At 38.9% G+C, this 19,340-nt stretch overlaps 3 protein-coding genes across 4 annotated transcripts; 1 reads left to right on the top strand and 2 right to left on the bottom strand.

Annotated features, from left to right (window-relative positions):
* Nucleotides 1-914: 914 nt before the first annotated feature.
* On the bottom strand, nucleotides 915-5,452 carry LOC5504456. The gene is made up of 4 exons (XM_032372764.2): nucleotides 4,972-5,452; nucleotides 3,504-3,638; nucleotides 1,713-1,803; nucleotides 915-1,466 (listed from the first exon to the last, which is right to left on the bottom strand). The coding sequence occupies exons 1-4, from the start codon at nucleotides 5,232-5,234 to the stop codon at nucleotides 1,272-1,274; spliced, it is 684 nt and encodes a 227-aa protein (XP_032228655.1). The 5' UTR covers nucleotides 5,235-5,452; the 3' UTR covers nucleotides 915-1,271.
* A 99-nt stretch (nucleotides 5,453-5,551) lies between these two features.
* Nucleotides 5,552-13,675, top strand: LOC5504457 (pre-mRNA-processing factor 39). Its single transcript, XM_032372761.2, has 13 exons — nucleotides 5,552-5,680; nucleotides 5,871-6,097; nucleotides 6,545-6,670; nucleotides 6,994-7,109; nucleotides 7,498-7,665; nucleotides 8,333-8,481; nucleotides 8,668-8,747; nucleotides 9,365-9,764; nucleotides 10,312-10,520; nucleotides 10,969-11,028; nucleotides 11,428-11,705; nucleotides 12,238-12,433; nucleotides 13,454-13,675. Exons 1-13 carry the CDS (start codon nucleotides 5,575-5,577, stop codon nucleotides 13,502-13,504), a joined length of 2,166 nt encoding a protein of 721 aa, XP_032228652.2. The 5' UTR covers nucleotides 5,552-5,574; the 3' UTR covers nucleotides 13,505-13,675.
* Nucleotides 13,652-19,266, bottom strand: LOC5504443 (glycine N-methyltransferase). 2 transcript variants are annotated; one of them, XM_032372763.2, is made up of 6 exons: nucleotides 18,994-19,131; nucleotides 17,135-17,303; nucleotides 16,869-16,996; nucleotides 15,339-15,595; nucleotides 14,735-14,898; nucleotides 13,652-14,241 (listed from the first exon to the last, which is right to left on the bottom strand). In XM_032372763.2, exons 2-6 carry the CDS (start codon nucleotides 17,266-17,268, stop codon nucleotides 14,046-14,048), a joined length of 879 nt encoding a protein of 292 aa, XP_032228654.2. In that variant the 5' UTR covers nucleotides 17,269-17,303; nucleotides 18,994-19,131; the 3' UTR covers nucleotides 13,652-14,045. The 2 variants fall into 2 exon arrangements, with proteins under 2 accessions (XP_032228654.2, XP_032228653.2); XM_032372762.2 differs by lacking the exon at nucleotides 17,135-17,303 and having other exon boundaries at nucleotides 18,994-19,266.
* Nucleotides 19,267-19,340: the final 74 nt, after the last annotated feature.

Raw genomic sequence — 19,340 nt, 5'->3', positions numbered from 1 at the left:
CAGTATAATTTTTATAATTTTATCTTTTTTTGTGTCCCCCAATTAGTAGGGGTTTTATCCCCGGCTAGAGGTTGTTTATGACACTTTAATAAAGTTTCTATCTATCTATAGTTTCTATCTAAGTTATTTATTGACCGGACCGGCCATTAACGAATGCAACACAGAGATCAGACTGATTTTATAGTTAAATTCAAAGTTTCATTCTTGCCTTCAATAAAATTATTCAGGTTAGCCCCGTAAAAGTCAGCTAAAACATTTTATCAAATAGATTCTCTGCCACATTTCCCGTGTGATGACAAGTCCAAAGCAGTCCCAGCTGAGGACGTTGGTGGTTGGATTTGTTTTGATAAGGTCGGATCCATCATCACTGTCCCTAGTAACTTGTCTTGCCTACTCTATTATTTGATATATGGGGAAGAAAAAATACGCACCGCTCGGGGTCGTGTTACTTATTTACCAGGCGGCGGCGGTTACATAGCGCGTCGTTTGAAAGGTCAAAAGCGCTTTATTATCTATAATCACGTAAGGTCTAATTCTCTATTATACTTGGTTCCGAGGGGTAAACCTCTTTTCCACAGAAAAACCGTCCCATTTATTAACAGTTATAATGACATTGATTAGTATGATCAACCATAGTGAAGGCGAATAGTATTCTACCAAAGCAGACAAGGCTAGCATAGCTGACATCGGACACTTGCGGTTATAGGATGGAGAAGGGAGGGGGAGGGGTGGGAGAAGAGGGGAGGGGAGGGGAAGGCGTATCCAGCCCCTGTTCGGGTATAAGGAGCTGGCTTGCCAAATAAACCAACCTGCGCCCCCCCTTCACCCCCCTTCCCATCCAACTCAAAATCATGGACCCAGGACAGACTTACGTAATTTAAAAAAAAAAAATAAAACGAATTAAATACACGATATTTCGTAAAATGTATGTTTTATCTGAAAAGATGGATGATGAATAATGTCTTTGAAAAATCTCTGTATGTCCCCCTCCCCCATTTTTTCGGGGCCCGCAAGGGTTTTGGAAATTTGACGCATAATTTTAGTCCTCAGATTGCGCTGTTCTTCTTTAAATATAATTTTTCTTGTACACTATTATAGGTAACAGTCGCAAAATTTCACTTGCAAATACTTAAAATAACTCTAGCATAGGTAACTTTAAAATAACTGATAAACAATACATAAATATAAGTTTTACAAATTGCAACTTTCTGTTAGTCACGGAGGGAGAAAGAGTCGGCGGTACCTCCTTTGGCTTTCTGATAATGAGGAAATTACAGATGTGTGACTCTATTGAAATCATTGCCTGGCCCATACATGGCCATAGGGTGCTGCTGAGGCAAGTAGGTGTGACCATCAATGAACTCTGCATCCTGATCATAACTTGCTTCCTCCAACCATTGTCTTAGCTGTTTGCCACACATTAAGGCCACCAGAAACCACACAGCAACGGTGCAGTAACAGGAGATCTAGGGCACAAGTGATGATAAATTATCTCTAATAAACAAATGAACTATGATGAAAATTATTTCTTATCTCCATGTACTAAGGTATGGATGCCCCTAGTTTCTTATTTTATTAAAAGCCCAAGATGGCAGCTATTAACGCTTGGTCTTTTTTGGTGTTGAAACCAGGATTAGGGTAAGGGTGGTTGTTATTTAGAGTCTTCCGTGTGGAACATGTGAACGTACCTCCCCCTCCCCACACATACTTACCTCCACCATAGATAGATATGTATGGAACATGCTACCGTCCAGTGGTTGCGGGGAGTATTTAGACCAGTCAAGGTCCTGAGCATCTCTGCAACTATATAACACACATAAGTTATCTCTAAAACATTGATATTCATAACAATTGCCTTTTATAGGTGCTCACCCAGGATTCGCTGAGGGATGCACTTTTTGTACCCAGGATTTGCTGAGGGATGCAATTTTTGTACCCAGGATTTGCTAAGGGATGTACTTTTTGTACCCAGGATTTGCTGAGGGATGCACTTTTTGTACCCAGGATTTGCTGAGGGATGCACTTTTTGTACCCAGGATTTGCTGAGGGATGCACTTTTTGTACCCAGGATTTGCTGAGGGATGCACTTTTTGTACCCAGGATTTGCTGAGGGTTGCCCTTTTTGTACCCAGGATTTGCTGAGGGATGCACTTTTTGTACCCAGGATTTGCTGAGGGATGCCCTTTTTGTACCAAGGATTTGCTAAGGGATGTACTTTTTGTACCCAGGATTTGCTAAGGGATGTACTTTTTGTACCCAGGATTTGCTGAGGGATGCACTTTTTGTACCCAGGATTTGCTGAGGGATGCACTTTCTGTACCCAGGATTTGCTGAGGGATGCACTTTTTGTACCCAGGATTTGCTGAGGGATGCACTTTTTGTACCCAGGATTTGCTGAGGGATGCACTTTTTGCACTCAGGATTTGCTGAGGGATGCACTTTTTGTACCCAGGATTTGCTGAGAGATGTACTTTTTGTACCCAGGATTTGCTGAGGGATGACTTTTTTGTACCCAGGATTTGCTAAGGGATGACTTTTTCGTACCCAGGATTTGCTGAGGGATGCACTTTTTGTACCCAGGATTTGCTAAGGGATGCCCTTTTTGTACCCAGGATTTGCTAAGGGATGCATTTTTGTACCTAGGATTTGCTGAGGGATGCACTTTTTGTACCCAGGATTTGCTGAGGGATGCACTTTTTGTACCCAGGATTTGCTGAGGGATGTACTTTTTGTACCCAGGATTTGCTAAAGGATGTACTTTTTGTACCCAGGATTTGCTGAGGGATGCACTTTTTGTACCCAGGATTTGCTGAGGGATGCACTTTTTGTACCCAGGATTTGCTGAGGGATGCACTTTTTGTACCCAGGATTTGCTAAGGGATGCACTTTTTGTACCCAGGATTTGCTGAGGGATGTACTTTTTGTACCCAGGATTTGCTAAGGGATGCACTTTTTGTACCCAGGATTTGCTGAGGGATGTACTTTTTGTACCCAGGATTTGCCGAGGGATGCACTTTTTGTACCCAGGATTTGCTGAGGGATGCACTTTTTGTACCCAGGATTTGCTGAGGGATGCACTTTTTGTACCCAGGATTTGCTGAGGGATGCACTTTTTGTACCCAGGATTTGCTGAGGGATGCACTTTTTGTACCCAGGATTTGCTGAGGGATGCACTTTTTGTACCCAGGATTTGCTGAGGGATACACTTTTTGTACCCAGGATTTGCTGAGGGATGCACTTTTTGTACCCAGGATTTGCTGAGGGATGCACTTTTTGGTGGCATGGGGAGGGAGGGGCACACTTACCCCTGTACACCCATCTGTGTTTATCTGCAGGCAAAAAGGTTAAGGCGGCCTGTGTCTACCCCACAATTACCTGTCTGAACAAGTCAAGATTTACTCTCCAATCCATGATAGGGCCTTTTAAAAATCCTTTAGGATAAGCAATCCACAGAGCTTATCACACCAAAGAAACATTAGTATGTGATCTCTCCTCACTCATACCTAGTTATTTTTCCTGTATTTTTAATGGACTTGCACCACTCAGTAAAACCGACCACCATAAACACTGTACAAACAACACTGTTGATCCAACACAATGTTGCCAGGATGAATGAGAACAGACTCCCATATATCAAGCTGAAAATAGATTCAGAAAAATGTTAGCCATCAGAAGATGTTTGTGGTTCTAAGAAAACATTTAATCAGAGGCTAACTTAAAAAAGATAGTAGATAGATATAAGAAAATAGCAGGCATGTGTCCAGAGGGAGGGGCCAAAGGGTCTGGACCCACTTTTCTCATAGACATAGATGTAATTTTAGTAGGAGGAGGTTGTTGAGTTATGATTTTTAGGAATATTTGGGAAGAAAAAGTTTATATCTAGATGGGTCGATAGTGGAGGAATGTCAGAATATGAAAAACTTTTCAAACCTTTCCAGTAAATCACAGCTAGACCCCTCTCTGCTTTTTTTTTCTGGACATTCCCCCCAAAAATGTGAAAAAATCCACCCCTCTCCCCCTAAGCACTCAAAGGGCAGACACCCCTTAAGGCAAGAATGCCAAAGGGAGAGAGATGTTGGGGCTAGAAGAGGGAAATCAGAGAGGAGTGGTCATAAAAGAGGAGTGGTCAAGAGTAAGCCAGAGTATCAAGCTTAGTGAAGTCTATATCCAAAACAGAGGGATATGTGCCCAGGGGGCACTCCGATAAAAACAGACAGTGATGGTGATCTTCGGTGATCGCTTTGGGTGTAGTCAACAGAAATTCTTACCCCTAAGAGATAGCAAATTGGGTGTGGTCTAAAAAGTTTTTTACCCTAAAAGATGGGAGAATCTGGAAAAAATGATAAGCAATTGGTTTAATTTTATACCGTAAGAGATGGCAAAATCAGTAAAATCTTCAACACCTCTTAAGGGATGGAAATTTTATACCCTAAAAACTGTGAGGATTACCCCTCAGACTTAAGTTATTTTGATAAAATTCCCATTACAAATAATTTATAAATGGCTCCCATGGATACTAAGAGGATCTTGACTGGTGATGCAATTTTAATGAATATCTTTCAACAGACGTGTTTGAGTCTTTCTTGATAATCGTTACAGAATTCAAATGCTTTTGTTATGCTTGAAAAGTTGAAAAATACACACAGATAATTTTTTGGCATTATACGTGGCGTATGCCAAAAAAAAAAATACCAGGAATATTCCGAAAAAAATAAGTTATGGATATACGAGAATACATAATTTTCAAGATAGAGCTATAAAAAAGACTTTGTATTCAGTGCATTGTGTTGAGTGCGTTTTGAATTAAACTTAAAATATGTCTTATTTCTGTGCGATACACCCCAAATAACCTTAAGGCTATGAAATACAATTCTAGTGGGGTGTTATTGTGGTGTGAAATTCTTTTTTCCATGGTTTCTAAGCACGCTTTAATGTTGCTATTGTTGTTAAAATATGTCTGTGGAAACTTACCTCGATTGTGAAATCAAACAACACCACCGTAAAAACACGAGAAATATCGCTATAACCCCATTAGTTATCGAAGAATAAAACCCCAAATCGCAATAGATTTCTCTCCCAGTTGTAACATTTAGAGTCAAAGAGTTGACGTCGCCGTGAAGTAAGCACTTTCCCCCGACCTTAGAATCCAACAACTTCAAAGGTGTCGCGATGAAGCAAGAAGCGACGACTGCAAAAAAGCAAAATATTGTTTCTAACATCCGTCCTCCAGCCATGATGTGTGGGTTTTAAGAAGCCAAACGATGTTGCTTTGGGGGACGATAGCTTGGGATAAAGTTTGATCACAAATGATTCGAAACCACCGCTTCTTCGGTATGCCGAAATGTGTTCGGAAACCGATCGGAATTCTAAGTGAATAATCGACTTTCGAACTCAATATAGAAACACTTTCTTCGCACTCATAGAGTAAATCAGATATTGAAATTTTAAAAAGGTATTAACTTTCGCCCTCTTTTTATTCTAAAGATCTAAAAGATTAGTAAACAGGTAAAAATCGGGTTCCAGAAAATATAGTCGCTTTTCTTGGGTTCCCTGTGGTGTTTTTTTTTCATCCCCATGATGCAATGCGATCAATGCGTTTCTACTTTTCTCTCTTCCATCATGTCGGCTGCTACCGAACCAATGCAAGAACAATCCATGGAATATCAAAGCAATCATACCGGTAAGCGAGTGAATAATGTATGCTTCAACAAGATTTTAGTTTTATTTTTCGTTTTAGGTATTTTTTTATTAGAAAAGATGGAGTAATACGGGATAATTTCGAGCTCAAATTCGCAACGCGACATGACATCTGGATTTGTTCTTTTCCTTTAGGCTTCACGAACTCAAACCAAATTATTTAAATTTCACAGGACTAGAGCCGAGCGAAGCTGAACTTAAAACGAATGGAGAACAAGATACAACATATGATAACGCAGGAAACGACGCCAAGATGTCTGAAGGGGAAGATGCAACGGCTAGCGTCAATGAGGTCGAAGAAGTCGTAAACGAGCAAGAACTAAAATATTGGAAGTCTGTGAAAGAGAATCCTTCAGATTTTACCAGCTGGACCTACCTTTTACAATTTGTCGAGCAAGAGGTAGGAAAACTATTCATATAAAATTTAAAATTGACATTTAACATTGACATTTTACTCGCTTGTGACTAGCAAGAACTCTTGCCTGATGCATCCCGGGCAAGTTCATTCCGGCTACTCAGGCCTGTACCCAGGGGGGATGCAAAGGCGTAAAAAAATCCCTTTTTGTTCTTCGTGGGGTGGTCAAATTTTTATCAGAAAACTCCCTCCCCCCCTCCCCCCAGGAAAAATTAGGTCCACTTTTTTGGATTTCGCACCCCCCAAGAAAAATCCTAGGTACGGGCCTGCTACTGCATGTCTGAACCTAACGACTTTCACAGATACCAGTGAAACTGTATGTTTAAATCTTTTATCAACCCCCTTTGACCCTGTAGAAATCTCATTGAAAAGGAAGTGTATTGTAAAGAAAGTAGAATGGCCTATCTCAAACACCTTCTTATTCTGTTTCAGAATAAACTCTCCTCTGCAAGAAAAGCATTTCAAACTTTTTTTAAGAGGTACCCATATTGTTATGGATACTGGAAGAAATATGCAGACATGGAACGAAAGAATGGCAATATTGAGGCTGCAAAGGAGGTAAGATAAATAAAGACAAGTTTGAATAGGTGTTTCGGCTGTTTTTATCAAAGAAGGATTAATTATATATATAAACACAAGGTCAAATGATTATACACAACTTTCTCAGTGGCCATCAGCCCTCGTCTGCCTGGAATAAACCCTGCCAATGTGAACTCCAATTCCACATTCACTCTACTCACCCAAGCTATCGTGCATTATTTGAGTTGTGTGGAAGTTGGTGCTGAAAGTAAAGTGAGTTTGAAATATTGAAGTCTAAAGCTGTTAACATTTATGTGGCCACATGGTTGTGATCGTTACATTTTGTGTTGTTTCATCCACAGGTATTTGAGCAAGGGGTGAAGGCCATTGCATGCAGTGTGGATCTATGGGTACACTATCTCAACTTTTCTTCTCAGGCAACCAAAGGCCAACCTGATGGCCCTGAAATCATGAGAAGGTAAATTCCCACTTATCCTTGCAGTACTGACAAATTCCTTATCTTCTCAGGGATGGTGTAAAGCTGCTTTCTTTGGCCTGACGACGATTGAATCCCTCTAACACAGCTTGTGAGGCATTTTGATAGCTGTCTTGAGTTTTGAATTTCTGATTTGTCTTTTCCCTTTTGTTCTAACCAGAGTATTTGTTATGCTAGATGTTGGTTTTAAGGTATAGTGAACTTCATCTCCCAAAAACTATGGTTGCTTCATTGTAGGCTCATGAAAGCCAAGGTATTTTAAGGATTTTTAATTTAGTCCTGAGTTCATTTTGTTACCATGAAGAAATCTGCTCTTCCAGCTATTGCCCTGGCAGTGCTGACACAGTATGAAATGTGTGCTTTTTTGTAGATTGTTTGAGAGGGCAATTGCTACTGCAGGGCAAGACTTCCGCTCTGACAAGCTTTGGGATGCTTACATAGAATGGGAGAAAAGCCAGGGTCAGCTGCAAAGAGTAACAGCTCTCTACGACAAGCTCTTTACTGTGCCAACCCAGAATTACGCTCAACACTTTGAAAAGTGAGACTTGACTTTTGTATTTATAAAGATATCTCTACTACAGTATATACACCTATTTCAAATAAGGTTGCACTCGAGAATCCACAGTGGTTCATGGGTATCATATATACAGCTTAATCCTTGTATCTGAAAGCTATGTGATTGTTAATAAAAACATGAATGAATATCTTGTACGAATCTTCTTTGTGGCAACCTTGCTAGTGGATTGTCTGTTCAGTGGCAGTACACTCGTTCCCTGTTGCCAACATTTTTTGCCAGAGTGAACTTTTTATTTTTCTAGCAAATCTATGCTAAGAAGATTGTTCAAACTTGCACAAATTCTACTTCTCCTAATATCCATCTGTCAAATACATCTGCTGTTTTTTTTTTTACTAATCCCTGCTCAGACCCAATATATTATATATATTTCTTAAACAAATGTCCACCTCATAAGTATGTGGTAAATTCCTAACAAAGTAGTCACTGGCTTATATATACATAATATTTACACAAGTATAAGCATTACTACATGTACATATAATTTGTTTGTTTGCTTAAACATAGTATTTTTGGGAGGAAACTAACCAAGCAAATGATATACTTAGATGCAAAGACTATCAACAAATCTTTGTTTGATTTCTCAAAATAACATCGGGATGACCATTGATCGACCATCTGCAATCCTTAGATTCAAAGAGCACATCAACACTCACCCTGTAGCCAGTGTCCTGCAGACTGAGGAGCTGCTGAAGCTGCGAGCCGAGGTGGCTGCAGCTCCTCCTGGGGTGATCTCAGAGGCAGAGCCACAGGTAGCTGTACCTGACACCACTCTCCCAGGTAAGTTGTGTTGTCCAGCTTGAAATGTATTTCAACTAAGTTTAACTGTAATAGAACTGGAAAACTGTTGCAGGTCCTTAACAGTCAACAGTTAAATTCAGCCCAACTATTTAATGTCCAGGTTGTCACATTTGCCTCATGATTCTCTTTGGGTTTACCTGTTACTTATACATAACTGATTTTTAGTTGACCCAGAAGCTGATGAGGTAGCCCCTGGGACAGAGCTTGGACCGCCTGGTGAAGAACCTGGCATTGTTTTACCAGAGGTAACAGATCTCTTTGGAAAAATTTGTTTTTTTTATGTGGCAACTTTGCTAGTGGTTTGTCTGTTCAGTGACAAGGTGCTCGTTCCCTGTTGCCAAAAGTTACAGAACATTGCCATTATTCCATCTGTCCAGGTATTTGTGCCTGGAGAGAGATGACAATATCCTACATCTCTAAATATCAAAATTTTCTCTCTTATGACTTCAAATCTGTAAACAGATGCTATTATTCTATCAGTCACAGAGAGAATTGCTTTTATATGACAAAATATATTTTGAATGTTCCAGCACACAATAAACATATTTACTGGCTTTATTATAATAAATCTCATCAGAGCCATTATATGAGCTATTTGCATCTGTTGGACAAAAGAATCAGGAAGTATCAGCATAAGCAGAGGAATAAATTCAGGGCTGTTAAAAAGTCTGGTATTTTGGGGGTTATAGAATTCAGGGACAGGAAATGATAAGTTTCTGTCTTGTTCATGGTCTGATGGCCTCCACTCATGGGATTGAGGCCTGCAGGTGTGATTATTTTAAGCCTACGTATTGCTCACTTTTATTTCTGTATGTGTTGTTCAAATGCACAAAATTGAGTGACTTTTTGTTTGATTTTGCAGAATGATGCAGAGACTGTTGCCATTCGAGAGAAAGTGATAGCTGCGAGAACAGAGATCTTCAACAAGCTTGAAGATGAAATTCGCAAGTGCTGGGTGTTTGAGGACGCCATCAAGAGGCCTTACTTTCACGTTAAACCACTTGAGAGAGTACAGCTAAAGAACTGGAGAGATTACTTGGACTATGAAATTGCAAATGGCGAACACAGAAGGGTGGTGATATTGTTTGAGAGATGTGTGATTGCCTGTGCCTTATATGAAGACTTCTGGCAGAGATACGCTAGTTACATGGAGAATCACAGCATTGCAGAGTGTAGTTCTATATACACAAGAGCTTGTACCATCCATCTTCCACGCAAGCCAAACATTCATCTTGCTTGGGCAGCCTTTGAAGAGAAAAATGGTAAATGACTAAACCTTCAATTATGTCTCTAAAAATTATCCCAACAAAATACTTAACAAATATTATTTTAAATTCAATTTTTGGTTAGATATCTTACAAATGAAAAAAAACGTTATTTTCTGAGGGACTTGTACTATCTTCTTGCTAATAAACAATAGACTAAAATCGTGGCACATTCTCAGACCTGATCACATGGTCCAGTGGTTAGCACCAATGACTAGGTGCTAACAAGCTTTTATGAAACAAACAAATTTCCCTAGCAACAGTCTCAAAAGATAATAACATAGGCCCTTAAGAAAACAGTATTTTACTCTAGTCGCTAGTATTTTGGCAACCTTGCTAGTGAACTATCTTTTCAATGATTGTGCACTCGTTCCCTGTTGCCCAAATTCAATACAATATCCTATTTGCGATCCTGCTTCTTACAAGTGTATCAGGGTATGCTAGGATATTGCAAAATAACTTAATAACTTATAAATCTAGCAAATATAGACATTTGTTTTAATGCTTTTTAATTTGTTTTAATGTTCTTCTGTCCATCCTACAGGGAACTGCAACAGAGCATCTGAAATCCTCAAAGACCTTGACAATGCTGTCCCAGGTCTTGTTTCTGTTAAGCTGCGGCGTGTCAGCTTGGAAAGGCGGGCAAACAACTTGGAAAAGGCAGCTGAGCTATTTGAGGAAGCTGTAGGAGAATCATCAGAGCAAGAAACCAAGTCTTTCTATGCTGTCAGATATGCAAGATTTCTAGCTAAGGTAAGCTACCTTTGATAAGCTTGAAATTATTTCACAAATAATATAAAATTGAAGTTATTTCAAGTATTTTACCAGAGGTTCTCACATAAAAGATCTGGTAGTTTCTTGGTGTTACGGAGCACCAGCACCAAAAACACAATAGAACAAAAGCCGAAAACAAAGACCTTAGAACAAGACAAAAACAAAGCTCTCCGTAACACCAAGGAATACCCATTATTTCTCAGCTTATTTGTTGGCAACCTTGCTAGTGAACTGTCTTTTTAGTGATTGTGCACTCGTTCCCTGTTGCCCAAATTCAAATGCAATAACCCATTTTTAATCCTGTTTCTTGTTTGTGTACTAGGATATGTTGGGGTTACTGCAAAATGCACTCTTCTCGTTTTTCATTTTTACTGTTGATTTATTTCATTATGAAATTTTATAGAAAGTTTCTTTTTATGCTCACTAGATAATGGGTGATTGTGAAAAGGCGTGCACCATTTTGAAACAAGCACTGGAAAATGATAAGGTATGGAACGTTCTTATTTTATTCCCTTTGATGAATGTTATTTGATTATATTACAATATGTTCATCCAACTCTATAAGTGAAACCAGGGAATGAAAATAAATAGCCTGATTTACTTCTTTAGGCAACCTTGCTAGTGGATTGTCTGTTCAGTGGCAGTACACTCGTTCCCTGTTGCCAACATTTGCTGCCAGAATGGACATTTTATTCTTTTAGTGAATTAATGCTTAAAAGATGGTTCAAGCTTGCATAAATGCAGAGTCTGATCATCACCTGGTTTCCTGTAATCTATGCTGTAATCTATGCTGCTGTCAATGTGTTTCAATAGTCATGAAAATTATAAATATGCTAGGAATCTTATAATTGCATTCATCTTGATTATTCATTATCTGATGTCACAGGACAACAAGCGGCTCTACTTGCAGCTTCTCGATATCCGGCTGAATGAGTCACCTATTTTGGAGGATAAGGTTGAAGAGGTTTTTGAACTTGTGAAGAGCAGTGATCTTGATGAAGACACAAAGCAAGGGTTCTCTGAGAGAAGATTAGAATTTCTTGAAGACCACTGTTCTAGCATCACCAAGATACTATTGGCAAATGAGGCTCATGGCAAGCTGTACAAATCCAACCCGTCTGTTGTCGGCTCTGCCACTGCCAAGAAGAGAGCATCGGAGACAAGGTACTCCTCTTATTTATTTTTTTTCAAATGTATTACCTATTTGTTGATATTTCGGCAACCTTGCTAGTGGACTGTCTGTTCAGTGATTGTGCGCTCGTTCCCTGTTGCCAATATTAAAATGCATTGTCCTTTATCTGAGTCCCAATTGCAATTAGTGCTTTGGTGTATGTAAGATGCATGCATAAATTTTATATACTATAATGATTTGAATAAATGCCTGGGACGCTTTTTTATATTTCTGGTCATTCAAAATCTATAGGTCAAGGGGGGCGCTTTTGAGGAGGCACTTATTCAAAAGAGGTCACTTATTCCTACCATTACAGTGTTGCCTAATTGAATTTGGTCAAGGAAATGCTCAAATTTGTTTGAATTTGGATAAAATATGTTTAATTAGCACTACTTAACTGGTAGGCCTCTTTTCTCACAAACAAATAAAAACATTTTTTAATGCAATTGATAGTCAAAACAGAACCCATATTTTGGGTACCATTGCTTAGTTCCTGATACAGCTTTTCGTTTTATGCATTTGCAGTGTTGAATCCAAAACAAAAGTTGCTAAAACAGAAGGTGCAACAGACACCGCACAGCATCTATACCCAGCAGCAGTAGAGAGCTATGATGCAGGATACTCTAGCGCATACAGCACCTCTGCAGCAGCCGCTACTGCCTACAGCTATGCCACCCAGACGCAGAACCAGTGGGCAGCATACAGTGCTGCAGCTCAACCGGTGAGTTTTTAACTGCATGATGAGCATGTAGTGTACTGCAAGATAACATTGCCATTGAGTTTTGAGCATGTAGTGTAGTGCAAAATTACCTGGCCAGTGAGTTTTTAACGGCATACTGAGCATGCCGTATAGTGCAAGATTACATGGCCAGTGAGTTTTTAACAGCATGCTGAGCATGTCGTATAGTGCAAGATTACATGGCCAGTGAGTTTTTAACAGCATGCTGAGCATGTCGTATAGTGCAAGATTACATGGCCAGTGAGTTTTTAACAGCATGCTGAGCATGTCGTATAGTGCAAGATTACATGGCCAGTGAGTTTTTAACAGCATGTTGAGCATGTCGTATAGTGCAAGATTACATGGCCAGTGAGTGTTTAACAGCATGTCGTATAGTGCAAGATTACATGGCCAGTGAGTGTTTAACAGCATGTTGAGCATGTCGTATAGTGCAAGATTACATGGCCAGTGAGTGTTTAACAGCATGTGGATTACATGGAGTGCTATACTTGGGGTTCTTTTACTCTTCAATCAAGTGTCTCACTAATTAGTGAGACAACAGTGGTATTTTACTCTGAAAATTATTTGGCAACCTTGCTAGTGGACTGTCTGTTCAGTGATAGTGCACTCGTTCCCTGTTGCCTAAATTCAAATGCATTGTCTCATTTGTGATCCTGCTTCTTATAAGTGTATCAGGGAGTATGGGGACTGCAAAATTACTTCAAATAGCTTACTGATGCTGCTAAAGGGTTCTTCCTCTTATTTCACGACTTCTGTTTTTGATCATCAAGTTGCCCCTGTGTTGTAAATTCATGGCCTTGGTCAACTTGCAGGTCAGACCCTTGCTGTTGTACCCATTTTAGTTAATGAGGCCTGGTAAGGTGTACCTCTACTGGAGCTTCCAAATGCAATAGCTGTGTGCAGGAGTGATGTTGGAGATCCTGGCTGAGTTGTTCAGCAATATTTACTGAAGCCTCGGCTTTTAGTTATTTTCATACTAATTCCTGTTTGGTTTAATTCCAGGCATATGCTTACAACCAGTGGTACTACGGACAAACGACACCTACTCTTTAGCTTGGCTAGTTTTAACAGTTAATTTCAGAAACGTTGTACATAGTTTTTTTTTTGTAAAAAAAAAGTGCATAAAATGCAAGATCAATGACAAAAGTTGGTGTTCTACTGTACAAAGTTAAAGATGTTGTAGACAGACAGGAAACTGCATAATAAAACATGGTTTATTGACAATGAATAGCAAGAACTTGGTACATATACAGTTATTGAAAGCTATTTACAATAAAGAATCAATGCATACACAAACTTAGTTCTACATACTGGAAGCCAAAATCTTGAAGTAAAAAAAATATTTGACAAAAGAAACTAGAAGTGTAATATGATATTGATAATTCCCAGGTTATTCAAACCAAAGTCCATTTGATATAAATGAATAGAAAGTCTTAATCACACAGATCTGAATGTTACTGTCTGCTGCTTTTGATTATGTACTGAGGATAGCATAGTTCAAGAGAAAATAGTTATTTTTTATAAACTTAATATAAGGTATTTTTAGCTGTCAAATGTCTCGGTTGTCTTGAGGTCAATACTTCCTTGCTTCCTCTCACTGTTCTGGCTGTGCATCACCATTTGCAGTCAATGGTTTCTGGATAAGATGTACATAGTATGCTGGGTTTTCAATCTTGCCTAGAGGCTTGAAGTCTCCAAATGTAATGTGCTCTGCATTCTTGCCAAAGATATCTTTCAACAGATTGGAGAAGTTTGCAAGGCGATGGGGACAATAGGAGAGGCGGAACTTACTAAAATGCAAAACATTGCCAAAAGTTAAACAAAACACTTGATGAGGGCTGACTTAATTTAAAGCCGCATTGTCACCAGTTTACTTCAGGATGTCCGATGGAAACCTCAACCGTTAAAATACAAAAGAATCTATTGAAATCCGAGATATTAAACAGGCCATCCGCTCTAAATTATCAATCACATCCTCAAAGAAACTTCTAATAAACACACTGCTTTCAACATTTTGAAATATTTTTCGCATTTTCCATTAAAAATCATCGGAGAATGCTATGTAATCGGCCAGAAGTGAACTGGTGACAATGCGGCTTTAATATTCAGTCTAAAGGTGTTTTTGTGACGGGCAAAGGAAGCTGAGTGAAACATTCAGGGTATAGGACAAGTAGCCATAGCTCATGGGAATTTTTTTTATTTTAGTTTGTATATTGAAAATTCTGGTGCTATAATTCTGTGAGGATTTTTCTGCTGGAAAAAAGAGTACTTGGTAATGTTTACCTGAGTGTTGCTGATTCTGTCTTCGTTTTCTTGGCAACTGGCTCAGACTCTGACTCCTTTTCTATGTTGGCTTTGGATGTATCAACAGTGTAATCCAGGGTGACCATTGTAGCTCTACCATCCACAAGGAGAACAGAGGTTTTGATGTCTTCGATACATTCACTCTGAAAAAAAAAAGTAAAAAAAAAAAATTATTAGGAAATATCAGAAAAAGGTGAACTGATAAAGAGTTCCAGACCCATGGGTGAACCTGATCATCTAGAAAATAAGTGAGTCAGAGGATCATGAGCATAGCATCATTTGAAAAAGGTTTCACAATAACCTTAAGGTACCTAAACAAATCACATAGGAAGTGGTAAAAAGTAACAGGACACAACAGCCAATATGTTCCCCTCTTAGTGTATTGGATAAGTTGTATGGTGTAGTTGCTACGTCTCAAACAAAGCCAGACCCCATCTTGTAGTGTGCCCATAAAAGGTCCCCTCCATTACCTGCTTCACCAACTTTTCAAAAATTATAAGCAAATGAATGTGGCTTTGCATCCCATCCCTGTTTTCTTAATGTCCCTGTATTGATCCACCAGCAACAGTTCTGTTGTACATACATTGTAATAAAGATTTTTTGATGGGGCTTTCCCAGTGTCAATGATTGCATCATAGTTGCGATGATCGATAATCAGCCATCCACCAGGTTTCAGGAAGTTCATGAAGTTGGTCATCGCCACTCGTTGGTTTGCCAGGTCGCCATTAAAATCAGGCAAGTGAGCAAAGGAGTTTCCAAGACAAATGATCCCATCAAATCCACCCTCTGGAGGTTCAATGTCAGCGTCATCAAGGTACAGCCAGTTGCCTTCTTCAATAACTACAGTAAAAAAAAAAAAAAAAAACCAAACAGTGTGGGCATTATCAAGGTAAGACCTTCAATAACTACAGAAATAACAACATTAAATCAGGGGCTGGTCCTGGGGGGATGGATATCCACCTCCCCTTTTTTCAGTTTTTGAGCAAAAGAAAAAAATGAAAAGTCACTTTGTTTGAAGAAACTACGGTCCATGTGCCATCTCCTGCTCGACTTTGCTGATGCAACAATTTCAATACAGCTTGGTTAGATCTATATGACCTACCAAGAACCACTGAATCTGTTATTAGCCTTCTATCCCGCCATCATCCACCCATTTTGAAATCCTGGATGCGCCCCAGAAAAAAAACTGATTTGATAGAAAACAGTATTGATAAATGGTATGACTCCCAAGGATTAAAAAAAAAGAAAAAACAAATTCACTGAGGAGGACTAGAACCCGTGGTCTTATGCAACCTGCAAACTCCGATCATATAAAAATAATATTCGTAGTGCTTGTATTGAACCGTTCGAGAATACATGTCGAGCATGTTGAATTCCAGTTACTTTTCTCTTATAAAATACCCGCTACAATTGATCACATAAATGTTGCACAATATGTATTTTGCATAATAATATAAAAAGTGCAAAATCATCATTGGATAAGTAAATTTGCGGGGGCATGTTTTTTTACTAAATAATATGTTTGAACCAACAGATAACCTCAATAAAGCTATGCAACTTGATTTAATGTCAAAAGGAATCGGATACGGGTGAAAAAACTGGTCATTTGGCGAAATGACCAAATGAGAGCGTGTTTACTTACATGAGCTCATGTGTTTCGGCATATATTGAAAACTCTTTATAAATCAATAACTTGACGTAAAGTTTGAACGATCATAACACGGAATGTGAATGGAATGCATCCGCGTTAGAGTTTATCAAACCAAGCTGCCATAGAAGCGAATATGTGAGAATTGTTTAACAAACCCCAGAATCTTTTGATTATTTAGATATTTTCTTCTTTATTAAGTGATTCAGGCTGGCGCTTTTTAACGATCATATCCCGAAGTGTATCCTTAGTCAAATTTCCCAGCAAACCCAGCACCTTGCAAATCTTACTTTTTTATGCGTGATGACATAGTATTTACTTGCACATGCGCAGTAGCTACGAAAATAATACTTGTCATTATAGACAGTCAACTATTTTATTAACAGTTATTTCCGAGTCTAAAATGGTTTTACAGTTATTAACCAGTAATTGACACATTTAAAGAAAGAATGTCAACCAAAATACCCCATTTGTCGAAAGGCTCTTCCTTGCGCCGATTCCAACGGATTCGTAGAGCATCTTTGAGCATCTTGTCACTAGCATCTACACTTGTCACACAGAAGCCATTTTCCAACAGCATGATGGAGTCTACTCTAGAAAAAATAAAAACAAACGAGCATGACAAAACTGTCTTTAACGAGACCTAAGAATCCCTGAAAATGATGTTTGCATCAGATCTTGAATCAGCATACATCAAATTGAGAATGACATGCCGACAGCTTTGTAAATACCTTAGCAAGTATGGTGACTGCACTATTACAAGTGCACCTTCCTTTTTATAAGGAGAAGGAAGGACAACCCTAATGATACTCTCAGGGTAGGGCACACCCTTAACATTAACATGGAGAACATGTTCACAGAACATGCATCTTGGCGATGAGCACGAGGCTCAATTATGACCTGGTGAAGATAAAACATGATTGATCATGCAACAGCTGAAAAATAATATGTTTGAGTAGTGCATGACCTCCCATGTGCTGGTTTGCAAGCAGTTTCCCTATACTCTGCCTTCACTTTAAAAGAAGTAAAGAATGATGATTCCTAAAGCTTAAGTCAGGGGTCAAATTAGGATTGTAATTATCTTTAAAAAATACTTTTCCTCTCATAATATTGCTATCATTTTTGTATTCCTGTGAATAAGTTTCTAGTCTGTGATCTAAACTAGGTTCAGACTGAACCTTGCTCCGCTCATTTGTTATGCAGGCCAAGTTGCAACTAAGGGAGCAGTCATTAATTACTGGGGGGGGGGGGGGGGGGTCAGTATTTTTGCAAATCCCTGGGCTAAAAAATTTTGCCCCCCCCCCCCCCCCCCCCCCAATCGAAGCCCATAAATCACAACCCCCTAACTGCAGGCCCAAAAATTTGCACACCCCCACCACCACCATTAGATAATTTATATTAGATAATTTGATATGTCTTTAAAACCACAGAGATTTATACTGTGTGTAACTGAATATAACCTTTTTAACCCTATTTAATTTAAGTATGAATCTTCACTTTCACTAATTTAAGAGTGGCCCAGAGATAAACAACAAATATCTGTGTCCCTAGAAAACGACTTCGTCGTCAACAAAGACATTTGAGTCTAGCTTCACAACATTTTAAAGTATTCGTTTTTGTTAAACTGATTAGATTGGGCAGCTTTGTCAACCATGAGAGGGTTTCTCAAAATATATCTATATAAAGACAAGATTGTTTCCTGAACAATATGGGACTAGATATACAATAGTAAACATTGAGAAATGAATAAAATTTACATTTGAACAATGACTCTCTTGCTCAGTGTTATATCAAAACCCCATTACATATTTGCCAGTCCCCCCCCCCCCCCCCAGTAATAAATGACCGCTCCCTAATGGCTTGTGTCATTGACGCTAATGAAATTACATATGATGCTTCTCAATTGGCCAGTGCCTTGCGGAGAGATATAAGAGAATACCATTTTGGTGCTAGCCAAAGAAAACAAGCCGAAGAAAAAGCGCTTTAGGTGTTGGGAAATTTCCAAAAAGAGTTTCCAGAATTTAAGAAAAAACTGTTGTAACAATCCTCCAAAATAAAATCCAGTCCCAATGGACAGAGGTCAAGTAAATTACATGGACTGAAAACCATTGTTGATACATTTGTCAATCAAAGACAATATCAAGTTTTGTTTGACAACAAGTCATTTGATATTTTCTAATGCGAACTTTGTGTATCTGATTTCCATCCATGCAAAACCTGTTATACGTGAACAGGTTTTGCTGGTGTCAAGATTAAAAGCTTGTTCGATCATATATATACATATTTTTTATTTTTAAAAAAAAGGAAGTAACCTATACAGTACACAGGGACTTTGAGTCGAATGGTGCATTGCCCCTAACATTGCGATGGCCGGAAACGGTGTTGACGCAATGTGATTTCTGCCCAGTGCTCTGAATGTCAAAGTGAATAAATTCATATGCAAGCAATAAGCTAAATAATAACTCTAAATTGTGTTGTTGTAATAAGTACCCATGTTATGGTCAGTAATCACAATACAAAATAAAAGCAGCAAGCAACAATAAAAGTTCATTATTAAAAATTACTTTTTTTGGTATTCTAAAAACCTTACCCAGTTCCACAAGAGACATCGAGCACATTGTGGATATTTCGTTCGCGAAGAAGGTTACAAAAGAACTCTCTATACGACTCGGTTCTCTTCTTGTGGCCACCGATGTAGTGTTGCCAGACTTTGGCGGCTTTCCCGTCGGCATACTGATCAGGTATACCAGTAGCGGGGACACCGAGGGAACGAGTACGATAAACACCATCCATAGACATGACTGCTTTTACTGTGATCAGCAAGATACTGAACTTCTACGTGTGTTTACCTGAGTATCGTGCGATAAAACTTGTTCGACTGGCGCGTTTGCTTCGAAAAACACTATTGTTATATATGCACTAATATGGTTATCCTGC

Source organism: Nematostella vectensis, chromosome 7 (assembly GCF_932526225.1).
Source record: "Nematostella vectensis chromosome 7, jaNemVect1.1, whole genome shotgun sequence".
NCBI classification, from domain to species: domain Eukaryota; kingdom Metazoa; phylum Cnidaria; class Anthozoa; order Actiniaria; family Edwardsiidae; genus Nematostella; species Nematostella vectensis.
This window is presented reverse-complemented; position numbering and strand designations above follow the sequence as displayed.